Source organism: Hylobates moloch, unplaced genomic scaffold (genome assembly GCF_009828535.3).
Source record: "Hylobates moloch isolate HMO894 unplaced genomic scaffold, HMol_V3 SCAFFOLD_5, whole genome shotgun sequence".
NCBI lineage: Eukaryota > Metazoa > Chordata > Mammalia > Primates > Hylobatidae > Hylobates > Hylobates moloch.
Genome location: NW_026652280.1, coordinates 44,763,177 through 44,785,930, shown reverse-complemented (window position 1 = coordinate 44,785,930; position 22,754 = coordinate 44,763,177). Strand labels below are relative to the sequence as shown.

Here is a 22,754-nt window from a genome sequence, read left to right as displayed (position 1 = left end):
AGTGTTCAAAAACATACCCTCCCAGACTCTTTCTTTTTAAAATTAAGTATTGATTCTTATAATTAATTCTAAGTAAGTAAATATTATTTCTCTGCTTAAAAACCTAGGAAGATGACTCTCTGGTTCACAATAAAGTCTACCCTGGAGGTCCTGAGACCTGCCTGTCTCCCTCTTCTAGCCTCATTTCTCTCTGCACCCAGCAGCCAGCCTGACACCAGAGCCACAATGGCCTTCCCACCCTCTCCACAATACGTCTCAATTTCCCATTCCTTGCTCCTGCTATTCCAAGGCCCAGGTTGCTCTGCTCTTCTCTTCTCCCCACACTTTCTCATTTCTGCCTGGAAATCTTCTATGTTAAAACCCAAGTCAAATGATGCCTCCTGCCTGAACAGTCAGAATTAATCACCTCTCATGTACCCCCACAACACTCTATACACAATGACCACTTTAAAAAGGCCGATTGTAAAAATTATCATCAATGTGATGATAGTCAGTGAATTTATATTGGAAGAAAGGATGAAAACAGAGTTGAATGCTGCTAAACACTGCTTTGCTGCACCTTCCCAGGCTGCTAGGTGCAGCCAGGCATGACCAGACTGCATTCTCAGCCAAAATGAGAGGCAGACTCTTCAGGTGTAGCAGGGAGGGGGACATATAATTCTCTGCTGTTTCACCAGGGTGTCCTGATTCAACAATTAGACATTTGCTCCTTTCCTTGAAGCATCCCTCATTTCTGGTGGTGAATAGAAACCAAAACACTTCCTGGAAAATATCAGAAAATGTATGAATCTTGTCAGACTTTTAAAAAAATTGATACAACAGCAAGTTGAGTAGACTTGGAGGATGGTGCGTAGAAATTAATTTTTCATTTATTCTCCAGGAAGTGAGCTATTTTAAATTTGCCAAGTGTGATATATGTTTTCCTTCTTCCATAAATCAACTCTCTCCTTGGGAATTTTAGATCTATATATTGATCTGCATGGACCATTGTCCCTTAAGTCTTTGCTCCATTAATCATTGAGTAATTTCCAGGAAAGGATATTCACAGAGATTATTCACTCTAACTCTTCTACAGTTGTTAGCAGACAACCATGCCTCATGACCAGGCTGGAGGCCACCATTCCACCGAGGCCACTTCCTGTGAAAATGAAACTCAGTGACATCATCACTGATCTGCCCCAATGCCAAGAGGCCACTGCCTTTTCCTAGTGTTCCTACAAGAACAGAACAGAAAGGAAGGCCAGAGATGGCATTCCTCACAGTGGGTAGGCACTAGGAAGATGCTGTGCATCAAACTGGGCAGTGTCCTGACATGGAGAGATGGGGCCATGATCACCCAGGGTGTCAAGTGTCCTATCCCCAAAAGTCTGGGTAAAGGCTAGATGTGACATGGGAGTTGCCAGTTGTGGGAAAGATGCAACTGGTTATTCTCTTCAGCACAGGATCTTCCACCTAAATTCTTCACATAATCAAACTGCACGAAATTACACCAGTTAGAGATTCCTTTGGGAAATGATGGCTATTCATCATTCACACATTGGTGTAATTTAGATTCAGTCAACTGTTTTTCCCTTAACATACAACAAGAGTCAATTATTTTCTTCTTAATGCAGAACCACTACTGGGAGTTTTGAAAAAGAATGCCCACAGAAAGGAGTAGCAAAAGTTGCCTTTGAGACAGAAACTGAGCAGGGAGAGATTGGGTGAGGCATGCCTCAGACCCACAGGAATTAGCAGAAGAGCCCAGTGCACTAGGAGATGGGGAGAGGCTTACAGAAAAGGAGGTGGAAGGGCCAGACATATGAGTCTTCTTACAAATGCTGCCTAGAGGGAGGAGCCCCCAGCACCCTGGAGAACCTGGTATAAGAGATATAAGCAAGGCTGGTGTGCACTACAGCCCCAGAACAGACATTAAAGTAGTGAAATATGGTCCATAGCCCCATATCTCAAATCACTAGATCCAGATATGTTCCAGAATTCAGCATTTATCTGATTTTGAAAAGCAATATGATGCAGGTATCGTATCAGTTGCCTCACATCCATTAAGACCAAATTCATTATGGAATGACCAGTGTTTGTCAGAGCGTTTTTGGCTTTCAGAATTGCAAATAAGAGATTGTAGGCCTGTACTTCTGTACCAATTGATAAACAGTCCAAAGGCCCTCCCACCACCCTGAGCACCCACACATCTTTTCCATGATCCAGCAACTAAAAGGTATTGCCTTGTCCAGTAGCAGGAAGCCCTAGGACGCTGCTCCAACACCACAAGGTGGTCGTACTGAGTCTGTGCCCTGTGTCTTTTCCCTCTTCAGGCTGCTGAACCTTTCTATACTAGTGAAGCATAGATGGAAGCATATGATGGCTGGTCACAGTGCCTGCAGTCCTTAGAATCAGCATGGCAAAGCCCTGAGCTTGGAGTCTAAAGACTGGAGATCAATTTTATCTCTGCCATTCTCTTGCTCAGAAACCTTGTGTAATCCAGTTATCTCCTCTTAGCCTCAGTTTGCTAATATATAAAATGGGAGTAGGCCGGGCCCGGTGGCTCACGCCTGTAATCCCAGCACTTTGGGAGGCTGAGGCGGGCAGATCAGGAGGTCAGGAGATCGAGACCATCCTGGCTAATACAGTGAAACCCCGCCTCTACTAAAAATACAAAAAATTAGCTGGGCGAGGTGGCGGGTGCCTGTAGTCCCAGCTACTCGGGAGGCTGAGGCAGGAGAATGGCGTGAACCCCGGGGGGTGGAGCCTGCAGTGAGCTGAGATCGCAGCACTGCACTCCAGCCTGGGCGACAGCGAGACTCTGTCTCAAAAAAAAAAAATTAATTAATTAATTAATTAAATTAAATTAAATGGGAATAATAATACTTCATATGGTTATTAAGAGGATTACATGAAGTATTAGGGGTTAAAGTGCTTTATGGACTGCAAATTGCTATTCAAATATAGGATATTACCACTTGTACCACTGTACTAGGAAAATGAAACAAAACAGTGTATGTAAAAGTGCTTTATACATTGAATTACATACAAAAGTGGAGTTGTATTATTATGGTGAACTTCCCACCATGGAAGACAATCTGGATTCCCAGGGATGAGAAGGTAACCCACGCTGATAGCCAAGAGAATCCTACTTCTTAATAATCACTCTGTCCAACTTCCCTTCTCTAGTCCCCACTCCCCAGCTGTGATTGGTCGCTTGATAACAAGGACAGAGACAAAAGGCTCAGGAGCCTTGCTAAGGCCTCTGCCTTAAAAAGGGTGTACAAGAGGAATTGCCAAACAGGAAGAGCTCAGGGCACCTGACCAGCATCTGTCTCCATTGAGGGACTTTTTGCCAGCCATGGCCATCAAGGCTCCCACAGCCCAGGGCAGTCAGAGCCCCTGGGCTCAGCCCCAGCCCTGCCACTCTGGCTCCATCTCCTGATAAAGCAATTATCTTCACCTCTGTGAGCACTAGGCTTCACAACTTCATATTTAGAGTGAGAATGCATACTTCCCAGGGTCATGGAGAGAAATCAGTGAGAGTGTATGTGAAAACCCTTTGAACATCATAAAGCACAACACAAATGTGAAATTATTTATTATTGGCATGGGAAGGTCAAGGACGCAGTGGTAGCTCAGAAGCAGAAGGTTTCAAGGTAATGGGACCGAGCTGCCAGAGTTTGCTGGGGAAAACTAGGCCCCTCCTTGAGCAGGCCGAGGGAAGCAGGCTGCAAAAGCATCACAACCGGGCAAAGTTCTCTCCCTTGGGCCTGGACAGACCATTACAAGGTACTGTTGAGAGTGAAAGAATGGGACCCTCAGCCCACTGGGCACCCCATGAGTTACTTTCTGTGCTCTGTTCTGTTTTGCTTCATTTTTAATTCTGGGTTTTTCTCAGTTTATGGCTTTAACAGTTATGTGTGATGCTGAACCCTGGAGCGCTAACAGCATGGCATTTTTCAGGATTGATGTGGTGTGTTTTAACCAGAAGCCACTGAGCCCAAAGCAAATATCTAAATGGAATATTCCAGAGCATTGCTCTGGTGGTACACATCTAGGAGTTTGAATGGGTTAATGATGACTCTCTGGGCCTTGCTGGAGAAGAATTCTCACTCTAGCAACCATAGCAAACAGACTGGGATGGAATTGATGTGAACACCTAATCTGTTGTATATGCACTCAAGGGTCTCCTTGCATTTTCTTACGCATGTGACTGACTTCTTTTGTCAACTAATTATTAAAACAGGGAGAATATTTCCAAGGCACCTCATTTAGAGGCAAATCCTTAAGATTCAAGGTATGACAGTCTCAGAATAGTTTCATGCCAAAAACTGTAGTGCAAAGATAAGTTCCTTCGGTTGTTTTCTACTTTTTTCTTTACTTGTCTTTAAATCCTACTATTCTTATTTTCCTGCTAGAATACTGCTTTTTCATAGGAGAAGACAAGGACATTTCCTGCAGGAAATAATACCAAAAAATTAGAAAACAAGGTTTCTTCTTCTTCTTCCCCATTGGAATCCCTGAGTCACTAATTTGACAAAATCAGCTTTTACTATAAAATAGGGATAAAACAATTTACACTTCATTTGATTCTTAATTTGAGACTTAATATGCACAATATTGTATGACATGATTTAAACTCTTATCCTCTAAAGATGATGCTAGTACAGTCAGGTTGAAAATTCAGAAAGCATCCATTGCAAATAGCCTTCTAGTTTGTATTTTAAACTTTCTCCTTAATGTCTTCTTACTCCTCGGAGACCTTCCTTCAAGGAGAAAGTATCCACACCTTGTAATTATCTGCATTTAACAGTACCCTCATTTTATGGGCACGTCTCATATACTGTAGAGCAATGCTGTACTAATACTTTTAGCTTTCAATATTTAACCCAAACTTCAGATTACATACAGTAAGGTCCTAAATTATCTGCACCTGCAAATTAGCTTTAGGATTACCAACGCAATTACCTAGGATTCCCTCCTGCTTTGAAATTTCATTGTCACTGTTTTCAACAATCAACTGAGGCACTGGGGATGACATATGACATTTTCTTGGGAAAGCAAATTAATGACCTGCATTGTCTCTCCAGACTCAGGGGGCAGGCTCTCCCCGCTCCTCCCCCAGCCACACCATCAGCAGGCCAATTCCCATGCCCATCCGGTCAGCGTCAGCCTGCTCCACCCCGATGCACCCGCCGCAGGATTCCCTCACAGGTGTAGGGGGAGATGTACAAGAGGCATTTGCACAAAGTAAGTGGCTTTATTTTTTGTTGTGGTCTGCTTTTATGTGGCAAATAGGTCACCAAAGTCTATTGAGTGGTCAAGAGTTGTCAGAACCACATGTGACTATTGTAGGGTCTTTCATGGCTGGTGTCAGAGCCTGGCCTGCAAGCCATTTTGGGAACTCCCTACACCGATTTGTTCTCACTTCAGGATTTTACCTTCCTTTGGCTTTTGTTGCCCTGCCTTATTTTTTAGTAAGTCTTTGTTCATCAAAAGACAGGAAATGAAATCTTTTCACCAATACCCCCAGAAAACTTCATAAATGTAATCTATTTTTTTAATTCTTAGAGATTTTCTTATATTGTCTTTTCTTTATATTAAAGTCAAGACTGAGATAAGTAATCACAGCTCTTTAGCAATGAGGCAACCAAGAAGAACATTTAGTCATTTGACAGACTCCCTCTTCAGATGCCCCAAAGAGTTGAATCATTGCCTCTGTAAGGTAGGGCTACAGGGTCAGGCCTCTGCAGTTAGAGGAGCACAAAGAGGGATGGGGATGCCAGCCAGTACTTTCCCATGACAGGGAGAGTAACTTTATTAATTTAGAAATATTTTTAACACTTTTTAAAACCTCTTCTTACTATCACTTTTTAAATTTATAGAGAATAATAATAAAAAAATCGTTCTGTAGACCTTCACCAGCAGCTTTCATTCCCAGAAGTAACCACTATTAACAGTTTGATCCTTCCCAAAGTTTTGCTTATGTGTAAATAGATATGTTTAAGGATGTGATTATAGACACATACTCTTTTTTTCACACAAATAGGATCATGCATTGCATTTTGGGGTCTGCAATTTGCATTTTCTTTAAATTAGCAATGTATCATTAACATTCTTCAAAGTCTTCACATAGAGATCTGAGGAAAAGAGAGACATGTTTGAATATGAGTTTTAAGGCAAAAGAGATCAAAAACAAAGTTAAAAGACAGAAAACAGTCTTGAGGAAACCATTTCCAGCATATGTGTCAATCAAGTTTCATAATTTTAGTTATACAAAAATCATGTAGAGATCAGAAAGAAAAGACACCACCAAAACAAAAACAGGTGAAATATACGAACAGACAGAAGAACAAAGAGAAATTGCCAATAAACATATGAAAAGATGTTCAACCTCTAATATAATTACAGAAATATAAATTTTAATAAGTATCACTTTTTGCCTAGAAGATTAAAAAAAGTTTTGAAACATCATAATATCCAGGGATAGCAAGAGTGTGAGGAAAAAGTACTCTCATCCATGTGGAAGGGTAATAAAATCTTAACACACTTCAGTGAGAGAGAATGACGGACTGCCTACTCTCTTATGAGGGAAAAGGAAGGATCTATATTAGAACTTTTTCTTCTAGGCACTGAATATAACTCAAGAGTTTTTAAAAATGTAATTCACAAAATAACTTTTTTATTTTAATTTTTAGAAAGAAAAATATCCCTTCTCTAAATCATATTTTAAAGAAATGTACTATATTTTAAATCAATTTGTGATTTCCATTACAATTAATGTTTTTACTTAACTACTCTGATTTTTTAAATTTAAACATATTTATTATTTTATTTAGTTAGTATTACTTTCTGAAAAATGACAGAATGAAATGTGGCCTACAGGCAGCCTTTAACTTATAAAGAGTTCATGCCACCTAAGTTCATTTGTAAGTTAGGTGTTTGGAATCTTGAACCATTTTTTTCTCAAAGATGTTATGGTAATTATCTCTGTTTACTTTCCCTACTCCGAGGCCGGCTCAAAAAGCATCCATTTAACCCTTAGTGTGCCTGAACCAAAATAATAGTCTTTCTCTGCCATAAAGAAACATAGTCTAAGTTCCAATTTATAGTACCAGACGTGCATCTGCCCATGTCTTGGCAGAAGAAACAAGAATCCTCACCCCTTTCTCACGCTCTGGGGGCATTCAGTGCATGTGGGTTTCCCATTCCCAAGTGGTACTTATACTGGCAGGAAGAGCTCCGGGAGCCCTGATAGGAGACAGCGCATGTCCTAGTAGAGACCAGAATCTAAAGGGCTCAGCCACCAGGTAAGGGCCAGAACAATAACAGCAGCTAGGAAGGCGCAGCTCTCCTGGCAAACCTGACTTTTCATCTGTGTGGATTATTCTTAAGAAGGGTGACCACACGCACTGGTTTACCAGGGATCATCCCAGTTTTGCCAGGTCAGCCAGTCTTATTCATACTGCTCTCTTTCACCTTCAAAATTGTCCCCATTTGGACAAGTAATATATGAAACTCCATCATTAGCCATGTCTTCTTACTGCAGGACCCACTGCCTTAAGCAGTGTTTTGTTGTTGTTGTTGTTGTTGTTGTTTCAGGAAATAAACCAAAGCACTTCTGAAAAGGAGAAGTCTTAGAAGTTTTCTTGCTTTAGGTTATTAATGGGAAGGATAAATAAACAACATAAAAATTTAGGATAGAAGGAAGCTTTGGTTTTTTAAATTATTTCTTCTTCCCTGAAGGTTCAAGAAGAAATTTAAGGAATGACTTGCTAGTGGCTGCAGATTCCATCACTAACACTATGTCCTCTCTTGTGAAAGAGCTGAATTCTGGTGAGTTCCTGATTCCTTCTCATTTGTCTGCTCATCATGGAGGTGTCCATAAGTGCTAGGGGTCTCTCTTAGAGATCTGCTTATTGTCTAATATCAAAAGATTCTTTAAAGCTTTATGTGATATTTTGTTGGTCTATTCAGATTTGAGGGTTTTGTTTAGTTTTTTGAGACAGGGTCTCTCTGTGTTGCCCGGTTGAAGTACAGTGGCACCATCATAGCTCACTGGCGTGTCAAACGCTTGGGCTCAAGTGATCCCCCCACCTCGCCTCCCTAGTAGCTGGGACTACAGGCACATGCCAGCATGCCTGGCTAATTTTTTGTTGTTGATGTTTTCATAGAGACAGAGTCTTTGCTATGTTGCCCAGGCTGGTCTCAAACTCCTGGCCTCAAGTGATCCTCCTGCCTTGGCCTCCCAAAGTGTGAGCCACTATGCCTGGCCTATTCCGATTTTTTAAGTAAAGTTTATATTTTGCTTATTAAAAGACTATTAATACATACTCAATGTAGAAAGTTTGAAAAAGACAGAAAAGAACAACGAAAAATATTCAAACTGACCTATAATTCTGGAATCCAAAGACAGCCACTATTAACATCTATGGTGACCTGAAACAACATGATGCTAAAGTTATTTTATAGGGCCAAATGTTTTATCTTTTTTTGAGATGGGGTCTTGCTATTTTTTCCCAGGCTGGTCTTGAACTCGTGGGCTCAAACAGTCCTCCTGCTTCAGCCTCCCGAAGTGCTGGGATTCCCAGCCCTTATCTATTTAGGTTTAATTAATTTGGAATGCCTGATCATTTGAATTTGAATTTCAAATTGAAATTTACCTTTGCAATACCTCTGAAGATAGATCTGCCCAGAAATAAATAGCATAAAATTTAACACACTTTTATCCTCTTAATACTACAAAGAGTGTTCAAAACTTTAGCAGTATGAATATGCAAATAAATATCTTACCAGTTACTAATACATCTCCATCTATTCCTCAAGGCCGACCTAGCAAGAGATTTGTCTGGCAAGACTATGGTCTTACAGCTGAGATTACAACAACTATAAGAAATAAAACTTCAGTATTAAAAAAATCCTGGACTTTACTTTCTTAAAGCCTCTCAATTGAACATTGTTGCTGCTAGTTTAGATTAAGATTACCAAACAGAATAAAATGATAGTAGTTAATACATCATGATTAATGGCAGGTACCCACTGCCCTAGCAAATGATGAGTACAAAGTTATTCTTGGTGTAGAAGTCTTAAGTACTATTAGTTTATACTCATAGTTCTTTAAAGTATTAAGTGATAGGGTTCACTTAATATTTTAAGTTCATATTTTAAGCATTTTAGGTGAATATTTTATGGTTAGGATTAGGTTTTAACTCATATTTCTTAAATTAGTGTAATATTAAGCAAAAGTAACAATTTTAGTTAAGTCTCTTACAGAAGGGAAAAAATAGAAGTCTTAAGGAGTTAAGTCAGTTACTAAGATGGCAAAAATTCCTCGTAACATTTCTGAGATTTTAAAAATGCTGTATACCAAATGATTTTATAGTAATTCATGTCAATATCAATTCTTATTTTGAAAAAATAAAAATGTATTTGATTAAAATATGATAACTGGTTAACATTTTACACAGCACAGGTTGATTTGTGAAGCCTACTCCTTTATTTGCAGGTCATAAAAAATCTAACAAGTCATTCTTTATTTCTTCAATTGTATCTGCTAGAGGTTGGGAGTGAAACAGAGAGTAATGTGGATTCTGAATTTGCACGGACTCAGTTTGAGGATCTTGTTCCCTCACCAACCTCTGAAAAGGCTTTTCTAGCGCAAATCCATGCCCGAAAACCTGGGTACATTCACAGTGAAGCTACCACAAGTACCATGCATGGCGACATGTGAGTATCTTCCGTTTGGAGGCATTTTCTCAGTAACAAAACAATCTGTAGGAGACAATAAGAAAGTAAAAGCATAATTGTTTAGGGTTTTTTTAACCTTCAAAAGGGGTGACATAGTTTTCTGTTCTGCCAGAGATATAGAAGGGTGCTACATTTAAATTCGACATTGTAATATTTCCCCTCTTACAATTTCCAGAGAGTTATCAAATAACCTAAACCAACCAGTGCCTATCAAGAGCCTGCCTTGCCCAAGGCACATTGCTAGTGCTATACAAAATAGTATTAAAAAACTGCTGCCACCCTTTTAGGACTCACAGACTAGTTCAGAAGATAAATCATCCTATCTTCTGAACTTACTGTATTTGCACTTAGAGGATACCATGACATTGGAGAGGTCTCTGTTCAGAATTGGTGTAAACAACATCATATAAGTATTTGGAATTGAAATAAGTACATGTATAAAATCTCATTATAAAGAAATCCAGTTTGGTTGACTTGTTGAATATGTATAAATCTGACCCTCCAAAGACTTATCTACAAAAGTTTTCACCCAGTTCTGGAACTTGTCAGAAACCAGCAGCATCAGTAATGTCACCACTAGACTTTCTGTGACCCTGGATCAGCTCAGATTAGTCAGCAGAGAAAACCAAAGCTGAGAAACAAAGGCAAAGCTGGGACAGAGCTGCAGAGCCCAACTTGGGAGGGAAAGGAAAAAAACAAAAGAAATGAAGAAAGTGGCCCATTAAACGACCATGGTTCATGGAGTTATGGGAAACGTGGGCAAAGGCTGACCCAAAAGCTGGGGGAGGGAGTTTCTGAACGCTAAAAATACTTCAGAAGGGTGATGTTGCTTAATATGAAAAGTACTTCAGACTAGTCTATAAAAATAAACTGGCCATTTTAAAGACTCAGAGAAGAAACTAACCAGAGTCCTTTCTGGTGTTTGGCTCTCAATCCAAGCAGTGAATAAACAATCAGTAATCATGGAGAATTATCAAGAGGTGTGGTCTGAGAGTCAGCTATGAAGCAGCAGAGAGTAGGATCAAAACAAAACCATTATAATGGGACTTAACATGGCAGTACGCTGCTGCTTAATATAGTTTGCTTTCTTGTCCTTTCTTCTGTATTCTGGAATTGTTGGCTTTGTTATTCAAAATGGTGAATTAGTTGTCATCTGTTTTGTCTGGTAAATGCATATCTATTTGACTTTTTGTTATTAAGCATTTATACGGCAGTTAGCTAGAATTTCCTTGTCCCAATTCTAAAATCCAAAACTATTGAGGCCACCCTAATCTGCTAGCCCTGGTATGCTGAGTAGCAGTACCAGCTACCAACACGTGACTCAGGAGTTAGGGAAGGAAAGTTAACAGAGTCCTGGGCAGATCCATTTAGGCTGGCCCCAAACCTCCAAAAATAACCAGAACATGTCATACAGCTATAAATAAACATGAACAACAACATTTAAGTTCCAACCTAGAAACTTCTTCTTGACTACTTATTTCATTTTAGGGAATAATTTAATATCTCTATTGTCTAAACATGTGCTTGTGTTTTACCCTGAGACTCTTTTAGTTCTATGATTTAGATAGTGAGCTTATGTCCAGCCCCATGAAGAACTTTGCATAGTCTAGGATGAATAGATGGAGACAGAGTCCCACATTAGGGAATGAGGTCATTTTTATCTATTTATTTCATAGTGAAATTGGATAATTAAAATGCTTTTTTTTTTCAGATTCAGAGCTCAGGTCAAGAGTTATGGGTTAGTAGCCCTCCTGGCATTGACTAGCTGATATTCTAAGACTTAATTCTATAAAAATAAGGCATGAATGTGGTGTGCGTGCATATGTGTATGTGCATGTGTGTATGTGCGTGTGTGTAACACAAAAGAGGTTAAATTATAACCAAATGTCCTTAAGCATTATTTCACTAGAGGGCTCACTCTCCATACAGAAAGTGATCTTGGGTTCTATTTTAAAGAAGAATAAAAAAAGCCCATAGATTGGGAAAACTTTGTATCCCCTCAAAAGATGTTTGCCATTTTTTAAATTATAGAACATTTAAGGGGCCAACCCATTCCAGTAAACCTAGGAAAAGATAAATAACCAATGATCACAACTGCCATAAAAAAATTGTGTATGAAAATACCTTGATCATATATTGCTTCAAACCTCCAAAATGTTTCCAAGTTTTTCTTTAGGTATTACTAAAGAAGACAAGAAAGTGACTTGGAGAACTAAGGGGAAATAAAGGTGCCAACAAAACTACATGCTCACACATGAATCTCGCTTGTAATTCTCTTTTAAGATTTGCTCTAACATGTCATCTGTGGTTTATTTTCAGGGTTACAGAGGATGCAGATCCCTATGTGCGGCCTGAAGATGAAAACTATGAAAATGACTCTGTCCGGCAGCTGGAGAATGAGCTCAAGATGGAGGAATACCTGAAACAGAAGTTGCAGGATGAAGCCTATCAGGTACAGGGATCCAGGCCCACCCCACCCCACCTCTCCTGCCTCAACCCCTTGGTAGCTGGGTCTTTGACATGACTTGCAGAATCAGAGCCTTCTTCCTTCCACCCTCCCTTTCCAAAATACACTGATTTCACTCCTTAATCCGTGTCTTTTAGACAGTAAAAATGCTAAATACTTCTTTTGTTTTTTTAAGACAGAGTTTCACTCTGTTGCAGAGGCTGGAGTGCAGTGGTGTGATCTTGGCTCACTGCAACCTCCGCCTCCCTGATTTAAGCGATTCTCCTGCCTCAGCCTCCCGAGTAGCTGGGACTACAGGTGTGCACCACCATGCCCAGTTAATTTTTGTATTTTTTAGTACAGAAGGGGCTTCACCATATTGGCCAGGACAGTCTTGAACTCCTGACCTTGCAATACACCCACCTCAGCCTCCCAAAGTGCTAGGATTACAGGCGTGAGCCACTGCACCCACTCTTATAGCTGTCACTCACCATGTATTCTTTTAAATTCTGCCCTCGAAAGTGAAAAGCAGCCTTCCTATATTGGAAAAAAACATGGTAACTAACAGTCCAGACTCTTTCAGGCCCATTAAGAAAGATGCTTTTTCTCATAATTATTTTTGAATGGATACAAAGAACAGGGCACGAGGAAACTGAATAAACATAAACCCACCACCTCCCTTGAATTATTTGCCCTCAGCCTTCCTCATTGCCCACCTCATGCCAAGTTTAAGTAGGAGAATGGCAAACTTCATGGAGAAATGGGGGAACTGCAGGCCTGTGTTCATCAAGGTATGGACGGACAGATTTTCAGATGTACTGGAGTATGTTAGTCACCTGAAAATTCACTGAACATGACATATACAATTGGGAATAAATGTAACCAGCAACTCATCCTAAAGGCCATGCATTTCCCCATGGAGATCGTTCTACTGCGTTGTTTGTCTTCCTGGTATGTTCCTTTTCCCTTTAATTCACAGGTGTTTTCTTGGGGTTCTGGTATTTCAGGGATGTTTGCCTGGTTGAGACCAGCTTTTTCCTGGGCCTCAATGGTTATTTTATCCTGTCAGACTTTCTGTCCAGTGGCAAGACAAGTTTTCTGCACATTCTTTTGTTTTTCTGGGTTTTTTTTTTCATTTTTTTTTTCTTTTTGAGACAGGGTCTCATTCTGTTGCCCAGGCTGGAGTGCAGTTGCACGATCATAGCTCACTGCAGCCTCTAACTCCTGGGCACAAGCGATCCTCCCACCTCAGCCGCCTGTAGCTGGGACTACAGGTGCACACCACCATGCCTGGCTAATGTTTTTATTTTTTGTGGAGTCAGGGTCTCACCATGTTGTCCAAGCTGGTATTGAACTCCTGGTCTCAAGTGATCCTCCCACCCTGGCCTCCCAAAGTGTTGGGATTATAGGCATAAGCCACCATACCCAGCCTTTCAGCATATTATTAGGGCAGCAGTGCCCTCTCTTACTTTGTTATTGAAAAAAAAAGGGAAGCAGAGAGAATAAATTATCTCCTATTTCTCATATGTCTATAGATAAAGCCTTGAAATATTTTTCCAAGAAGATTGTAGTAGGAGGGAAACGGAAGCCCACCAATTCCATCCCAGCAATATAAAAACAAAGTTTTACCTCTTTGGAATGTTCCCTTTGCCTTTTCAGTTTAACGACTACATTTCAGAAGCAACTAAAATGTTGGTCTAGCCATACCAAAGAAAGAGGGAAAAAGAAAAACATAAGTGACTGTATATGTAGAGCCGTGCTCCCACGCTTCAGAAACAAAGTCGCCTGATTACAAACCCATGGAGAGTGCAGTTTTCCTTGCGCTTTCTACGGCTCCTCCACAGAAGGAAATTAGCCTGGAATGAAACTGCCAGGGTGTCTCTGGGAACTCTCAGGGATGGCATTCCTTCAGATATCTCATTAGGCTCTGCTGTGTAGAAGGAAAGAAAAATGTGACTAAATAACCAGTGTTCTGGTTCATGCTATTAGAAGCGTCTATTAGGCCTCCCTCTTTGAGCTCATGTCACTTTCTGTATTTCAGTGGCAGCAGTAACTGAAATTCTAGGGGTTCTTTTTTTTCTTTAAGGGAGGCAGGCTTACACCATTCCATATAAAATATTAGATTTTTATTCATTTTAATGAATTAAAAATGTAACCTTCTATGAGTAAAATGAAGGGAATTTCTACTAATGATTTAAGATTCAACTGGAGTTTTTACCATCGCTGGTAAATCTTAAGCTCCCTCTCCCTCTCCTTTTCTTTTCCGTGCCTCATGACTTCCAAGAAAAGGACAGGGAAGAAGCTGGGAGAATATAACAGGCCTGTGTATCTCCACTCAAAACATGCACCCTGGAAGATGTCAAAGTGGTTTTCCTTGAATGCTCTGTGAGCGTATGGTTGTTGGATGGATTGGAATGCTACTCTCATTCAATAGACCCTCTCTCTCTGTGTCTTTGTGCATGGCTTCCTGCCAAATAATTCACCAGCTTGACTGCATCACAGACTTGACATGTCACCTTTCTCGTTTGTGTCCTTTGTCACCCACAGGTCAGCTTGCAAGGTTGAATGCAATATCCTTTTATCACACTCCTCTCAAGTAAGTACCATCTTATTTAGGAGGAAACATGGCCACTGTACACTGAATTCTGATAACCTGTAACGCGGATTCACAATCACTTCCCTTAGTCATTTCTTTCTATGTGATAAAATATCCTCCTTACCTGCTGATATCAACGAGTCATCTCAGTCTATGGAGGGTTTCATTATAAACCAGTGGAGATTTGCCAGACATCCTTGGGAGATGACTTCTTACTCTATTAGCTAGGAAAATTGGCACAAAACTTCTAAACCTAGAGATGTTCCAGTAATCCTCTGTGGCTATGAAACTTACCAATAAGTTTGTCGCATCACCAATCCATGACAATATCGGAGTTTGTAGCCGCTCTAGCACTTGAAAAGGAAAAGTCAGTACCTCTAGAGATGGGCCAGCTTGTTATTCCTACTATACCTAGGGCTCAAGAGATCAAATGTGTGTGCCTTAATGAGTGAAAGCAAAATCATGCATTAATAAAGAGAACAAAAGAGCCCAAACAGAGCAAAAATTCTGCAGCCTTATGTTTTTGGAATACCTGATTCAAATCCATTGTGGAATTCAGCACTATATAAGTTAATTTAAATTATTATTTTCATGGCATGTGAAACCACTCCAAAGCCCTACCTAAATATGTGGAAAATCCTCAGTAATTTTTTAATGCAGAGAGATTAGCACTGGACTGGCAGCATCACTTGACTGTAGTGGTCTGAAGCTTAGGCGCCAGACTCTAATAGACCCATTTCAAATGTGGGTTTCACCAAATTCTAGCAGCAGAACTTTGGGCAAATTATTAAACCCATATTACCTCAGTCTCCTCTATACAGCATATTGCATAATAGCCTCACAGAAGAGGCTGGTATTATGTATCACCACAGAAGAGGCCGGTATTAAAAACCATATCTTACTCACTGGGATATAGTTTTTAAAGAGCTTGGCATAGTGGAAGGCACATTATCATTTATTATGAACATTCGCATATATGCCTGCCCCTATGTTCAGTGCTTTATAGCACTTCAACACCTGGCAGCTGCCATATTGCTTACCTAAGTGTACGGGAAACGCTGGGACCCAGAACTAGCTTGCTCTCTCTTCTACTTTTATAAACAAGGCTAGGATGTAGCTACATGTGAAGACTTGGCACACTGTGGGCCACACTGTTCCATAAGTCTAGATTTTTTTCTCTGGCTCCAGCTAATAGTCATTTAGATGCCTCCATGATAGTTCAAAGCTAATATACCTCTCAAAGGATTCTGGCTGCACTGGCCCAAACATTTGAGCTTTCCCAATCATGGAATCCCATAAGTCTATACTGCAGTGGACAGTAAATGCTATCAATGCTGGTTGCTATTAATAATTTGAAAAAAGAATAAATATCTGTTAAGTGACATACTAATTAGTAAAGAATACATGCTAGTGCAAATGCTACTGACATCCTGTCTCAGTCCTCAGGTTAAAATTAAGCAAGTAATTGCTATGATCATATATATTTTATGAGCGGCGAGGAAGGAGCTCATTGACCACTCTCTATTCTGCCTCTCTTGGATTTGAGAGTGCCACAACACATGCTCTCCTGACTCATTACAACCAGAGTGAAAAAATTCCCAGGAGCTGTTTCTGAAAATATTCACTCCAGTTATAACAAACTTAGTCCCAAGGGGCAGGCCTTTTCCTTTAATAGCACTTTCTTTCTCTTAGCTTCAGCAATTTGATCATTGTTGTTCTGCACATTATTTAAACATCAGTAGCTAGTTCTTAGAAAAATATTTTTGAAAGTCTAATAAAATGTGCTTGCCTTAAACCCAGATAAAAATTGTCATTTGGTACCTAAAAGCCAAAAATTTCAGTACGCTAGAAGTTCCTAGGCCATTTTTTAAATCTTTCGTTGCAAATTTGGCAGTGAAAAATTAGACAGTTGTAGTCTTTGCCATTTACTGCATCCTGTAGCCTACCTAGCTGGAATTCTACAGAACTCTGAACAAGAACTAGCCTGTCATTCAATCAGCCACATAGGCAAATTCATTCAAAACCTGATAGAATGTTGTTAAAACTAGTGGCTTTTCATTTTTGCAGCTAGTTCTATCCTGTTGTACTTTTTTAAATGTAATCAAGAAATACAGGTACATTTTAGACATTTGATTTCTGAATCTTTGAGATTTTAGCAAAACAGTTTATTTTTGTTTAGACTTTCTGACTCTACTGCAAGACCAGAAATTATCCCAAAGTATATGTGTCTCCTATCCGAGGGTCCTGAAGCCAGATTCATCAGCTTGACATTAGTTAGCCATCCGCCAAGGCAGAGAGCCTTGCGTGGGGAAGAGGCAGAAGGTGGATGCCAGAGACACAGAAGATGCAACCTCTGCTCAAAAAGAGCTTTAGGCTTATTTGAAAATAAGTACACGCTTATCAACATACAATACTAAAAAGAGTGAATAGTTTAAAACCTGGTTTATTGGTTTTCAACTAGCCACTTTTGAAGAAACAGTATACATAATGGCACTCAGCTTAGGGTCCTCCAAGACTCAATTTTGGCCCACTTAGGTATTGAATTTGTCCCTGTTACATCCTGTGGCCACATGGTACACCACTCTCCTTGGCCACCCACATCCAAATGGAAATTAGAGGATTGGACCATCCAAAGTAGGTTTTTAAAAAACCAACCTGGCATCCTAATGATGGGTCACTGGTTTTATCTCTTTGTCCAAAGGGCAGCACAAATATTTCTGTTTGTGTTGCTTTTCCCCTCCAGATGCCTCCACTAAGAAAGAGATCCACATGGAGGACTTCCTGTCCTCTTTTCCAGAAGGTGCAATAGTACACAGTGTCCTAGGACATTAATTCCTGATTGTCAAAGGAAAGGAGTGCGTGTGTGTGTGTGTGTGTGTGTGTGTGCACGCACTTTCTTCTGTGTTGGGGAAAGGGGGGATCCTAAGCTTCATAACCCTAATTTAGAAACAATTTGCATCTTTAAAAAAAATTACACATTCCTTATTCCCAGGCAAGCTATAGTCAGACAGATGATGAAAGTAACATGAAAACTGGTGATGATGGAGAGCCCTGTGGCCACACAGAGGAGGAAGACAGCAGCCTGGCAGCAGCCTCACCGAAGAGAGGAGCCACCACACCCAGCAGCTCCCGACAAGCCCCCACCCCTAAAGATGTGTTCTGATGACTATAGTGCAGCTAACTTTCTGTTCTAAGATTTGTAGTGCATAGGTGTGTGTTTCGAGAAGGAAAAAAAAAGACTTCTGTTCAAAGTTAACTTATCAGCTACATCCTCTGTAACATGGTTCATCCCTGGTTAAAAAGCAAACAAACACAGGCTGAAAACCCATGCTGCTGTTATACACAATGGCAGTATTAACAAGCATTTTAAACCTTTGCACATGATATTGAACCTGTTCAGTTTACAATGACAATATTAATACTGTTTATAGCTAGACGTTTGATTTCTGAATTCTTTGAGATTTTAGCAAAACAGTTTATTATACGCTGTACATTTTTTTCCACAGCAATTGGAAAAAAACAACCACTTGTAGTCATTCACTAACCCTGAAGAATTTGGTTCCTGAGTGTACAAACTCAGAGCCTGGAGGGTCCTTGGCCTGCACGGTCTGTAGTTGACTCCAAGTCTCTCTGAGCAGTGACTTGAACCAAACACGCCAGGAATAATCCATTCTTTGGGGCCTCTTTCCAACTTGAGGTTGTTTTCTTTCAAGATACTCTAACTAATCAGCCATAGAATTTAGTGTAAATATTTTTTTCCAAATAGATATCATATTCAAAAAAGGCAGCATTCAAATTATATAGAATCTAGTTTTTAAAATCAGCACAGATCTTCTTAAAAACTGTGAACTATGTTTTGAAATACTCGTTACTAAAGCTGTTTATAAACCACAGGTGCCATAAGATCCCCAAACGGACTAAAGTTATCTCTGCTCTTCCATGGTCTTGTTCCTCTCGTTTTGGCTTTAGGAAGCATGTCTTTAACAGCACCGCTCGTTCACAAGTTCCCCCATCAAGTTGTTTGGAGGCCTTCAGCTTTAAATGTACAGGCTTAAAGTGCGCTTGCAAACGTTCGCTCTCCTTTTTTTCTCAATGTTGATTGCCTTAGCTGGCCACCTGGTGTTCTGCATGTAGCCTTCTGTGGTCATGTGAAAGGAGACAGGCTCTTCTAAGTTGAGTTGGGATTTTTGCACTCAGTGAAAAGCTGAAGTGCAAAAGAGCTATCAAAGACAAGACGATAAAAGACTGGGATAGTCTTTTCCAAGGACCCTCTTTAGAGGGCCCTAAAGACCTCCTTTGGGAATTCTGGGGAAAATGAAAAAGTAATCTTCTACTTGCTTCAAGATTTGATTTTTTTAAAAAAGCCTGCCACATATTCAATACATTATGCTTAAATTAGCAGTTTCTCTGGAATTCCTGTCTCTCCTTTAAAAGAAAGGAGAGAACATTTTAGAACAATAGTTCTCAAAGTGTGTTCCCCGGACAAGCAGCATCTGCAACTCTTAGGAAGGTCTTCGAAATACTAATTCTTAAGCCCCACCTCAGGCCTACTGAATCAGAAGTGCTGGGGGTTGGGTCCAGAAGTCTGTTTTAGTGAACCCTCTAGGTGATTCTGATGCTCGCTAAAGGTTGAGAACTACTGCTTTAGAATGAAGTTGTATAATAAAGTCTCTGAAAAGGCCTTATTCAGAATAAGCAAGAAAGGTTCTGTGATTCACTTTTGCTTCTGGGGCTGGCAAAAACCTTCTCTGAACCCACACACCAAGTTCGTAGATGGTGGGCACGCAGCCAAGTCCTGACATCTTCATGCCCCCTCTGCAGAGGGCAGCTGTACGATGTTCACATGTCTGCGTTTGGTCAGACATCATCTCCTTGGCTGCCCTTTGAAACCAAATCACTTGCCTTGGGGATAAAGTGCTCAACTGGCATTAGTGAGAAGCCCATCCTATCCCTTGACATACTTAATCATACATCTCTCCAGAGAACTCGCCTGACAAATGTCCCTGAGCACAGGCTGACACCAAAGTGGCACAACTGCACAGTTCTCAGATTTCTTTGCACACATTGATTTTTATTGCGGGTTTTGTTGGGGTGTCTTAATGTTCATCTCTTTTCCACTGCCCATCCTCTGTGAACCCATACCTCTCTAGATGGAGCAGGTGGCCACTGGTGCCTCATACTCAGTATTGAAAACCACTATATCCCAGCTACCTATAATGCTGTCAGCTCGAAATCATAGCCAGGTAGTTCTTGAACTCAGAACTTAAATCCTGCACGTGGCACTCCACCACTGACTGGACCGAGCTGGCATATGTTGTTTCTTTGTGTTCCTACATCAAAATGTTCGTCTAAGATTTGAACTGTTCTGCTGCTAACCTTCCCCATTGTCATAGCTATTTCATTGCCAACGAACTCCATCACATGGTTGTTGATACCATCATATAAAGCCATTGCAAGGACTCTGGAAACTGCCGCCAATGACCAATTTCTGACTAACCAGCCACCTTTTCTTTCTCTTAGCTCCACGTCAGCACTGAGACCAGACTCAAGCACCCCTGTCCTGTAACCGAGACAAAATGGCGTGTGTTATTTTGGGGTTTTGTGTTTTTTGGTGGATTTCTTTCCTTGGCTCTCCAGATTTACTTTTGGGGCCTGTTCTAAGTGCAAACCCAGCAGGTTTCACTTGTCCTGTCCATTAGATACAACTACATCTTGCGGGGTTGTTTCTTTCTTGTTCCACAATGAATTGCACATCCATCTCCATCAGAGCTGATAGCCTATTAGTAAGCACTGGTCTAACACAGCCAACCCTCCCCCACAGCGCCATGTTAATGGAGGAGGGGAGGAAGGTGAAATCTACTGCATGGGATTCAGGAAACAGTTGTGGTTGGTCAGGACGGAAGTCGGGGTAAGTTTGGTTGGTCAGAGGGAGTTGTGCTGGAGATTGTGAAAAATGGGTTCTTGAATGATCTACTATAAGGCAGGGAAGGTTCATTTGTAAGTAGAAATGTGAACTGAATTGCATTAAGAGTGTGCGGCCTTTGTTGTGATATACTATGTATTTTCTTATATGCATGAGCCAAACTGTTGCATCATAATTTAGCACTGATGTCTGCTTTTATTTTGATCATCTTTGTCCACCCTTATTAGTTCTTGGCTGTTAACTGTAGATAGATCTTGTAAATCCAGCAACCTTTGGTTGCTGCATTCCCCTTGGTTCGATTCCACGCAAGGAGCCACAAGTGAGAACTCCACTGTCCTTAGAAGAAAGGACATTTTTACTTTTGAACCAAAAAGAGAAAAAAAAAATCAGAAGTGTTACATCTTGAGGCGAATTAACTGTAAGACATTTTTAATTATGACTACTGCAATTTGACACCATTTGAAATAACCAATTCAGAGACACTAAAGATTTCACAATATTCATTGGTATTGTAAAAAAAAAAAAAAATACTATTGTATGGATTTTTGTATTGCTGTTAAGTATTGTTTTGTGTGTGTGTGTGTGTTGGAACCTCCTGGGGACATGTTATATTTTGAAGTGATTAAACTATTTAATTGTGTGTCTATATTTTGGAGTGGAATTATTTCTTCATTAAAAAATGTTTTAAAAACACTATATCTTGGATGTTTTATTCCTTTGTTTCAATGAATCTTTCCTAAAGCAACCTGGAGTCAGTCTGTTGAAAGAAGGAAGGCAGGTAAGTACTTGCAGTTTAAAGCAGGACCCATTGATGGAATATTGAGCCACTGAGGCAAAATAGCTCACCTTCTCTTGCCTTGGGGGATACATGGTTTTTACCATTCTACTGTTTTATTAGCATCTGTGAGTATCTAATAGAAATACTATTCTGCTGTTTATGGAAATCCTTATTATAATTGATATGGAAGTGAGTTTGAAATTCTAACAGCGAACATATTTCATGTTTGTATTGCACACTGTTCTTAACACTTTATGTGACTTCACTCAATTCTTTGAATCCTCTGCATCTAGCCATGTATTCTGCAAATATTAAGTGCTCAATGGTTTTTTTGTTGAATTACTGTATAAATGAAGTAGTGGTGTTTGGTTTCTCTTTTTTCTAGAGCTAGTGATAAAGGAGGATCAGCAGGCCTAGGAGGTCAATATGGTGACACCAACAGCAATCAAATTAAGAGATCCAAGGACAGTGTCAAGAGTCCATGTGTTAAGTGTTCTTATCTCAGAAACAAACCACAAAGGGACACAAAGAAACTTTTGGAGGTGATGGCTATGTCTATTACCTTGATTGTGGTGATGGTTTGACAGGTATTTATGTCCAAACTCATCAAATTGTATATATTAAATAGGTACAGATTATTGTATATCAAGTATACCTCAATAAAACTTTAAAACAAACACATACAGATATAAATCTTGCATGCACAGATGGAAGAAATAGAGTCCACAGTGATAATCACTCTTTCCATTCACATCTCTCCCTCAGAACCTCTGTGAGTCCCATGCAATGGAAGGTTGGGTGTTTCACTTGCTGAAAGATCTGTTTTCTTTACAGGACTTGTGAGTCTGGCTCTGTGCTTCAAGAATAGCATTTTTGGGAAATCTGACTCTGTGGTGCTAAAAGTCTGTGCTCACAGGGTTGGGTTGATTTGAAGTCCATGGAAACAGCTGTCAATACTCTAGAGGCACTAGAGAGAGAAATTAAGAAGTTCTCCATCAATTACAAAGGCAAATACTGACCTGAGATAATCATGAGAGGGAACTCACACAGCCCACTTCCCTTTGAAGGTGAGAGCCAAGGGCATGTCCAGCAGCTCATGTCCACATCCCTTTGGGCTCTATCTCAGTGACTCACCACTTCGTCTCTTGGGGGCCACATTTAGCTCTGCCCTACCTCAGCATTTCCCAAATTTATTGAATTACAAGAGCCTCCTGAGAAGTTGATTAATTCTGATTTGACAGATGTAGAGTAGGGTCAGGTAATCTGGATGGTATTTTAAACA

The 22,754-nt window shown here is 40.2% G+C and overlaps 1 protein-coding gene across 23 annotated transcripts in view; it reads left to right on the top strand.

The window, feature by feature from the left end:
• Positions 1 to 21,836, top strand: part of DTNA (dystrobrevin alpha) — a 391,156-nt gene extending 369,320 nt beyond the window's left edge. For 8 of the 23 annotated variants that reach the window (XM_058438465.1, XM_058438468.1, XM_058438459.1 and 5 more), the window contains 6 exons: positions 5,073 to 5,232; positions 7,729 to 7,818; positions 9,540 to 9,708; positions 12,049 to 12,181; positions 14,723 to 14,771; positions 17,764 to 21,804. In XM_058438465.1, coding sequence (XP_058294448.1) covers positions 5,073 to 5,232; positions 7,729 to 7,818; positions 9,540 to 9,708; positions 12,049 to 12,181; positions 14,723 to 14,740 — 570 coding nt within the window. In that variant the 3' untranslated portion in view covers positions 14,741 to 14,771; positions 17,764 to 21,804. Of the gene's footprint in view, positions 1 to 5,072; positions 5,233 to 7,728; positions 7,819 to 9,539; positions 9,709 to 12,048; positions 12,182 to 14,722; positions 14,772 to 17,763 lie in introns of all 23 variants that reach the window. The other 15 variants (XM_058438478.1, XM_058438474.1, XM_058438475.1 and 12 more) reach the window with 3 other exon arrangements.
• Positions 21,837 to 22,754: the final 918 nt, after the last annotated feature.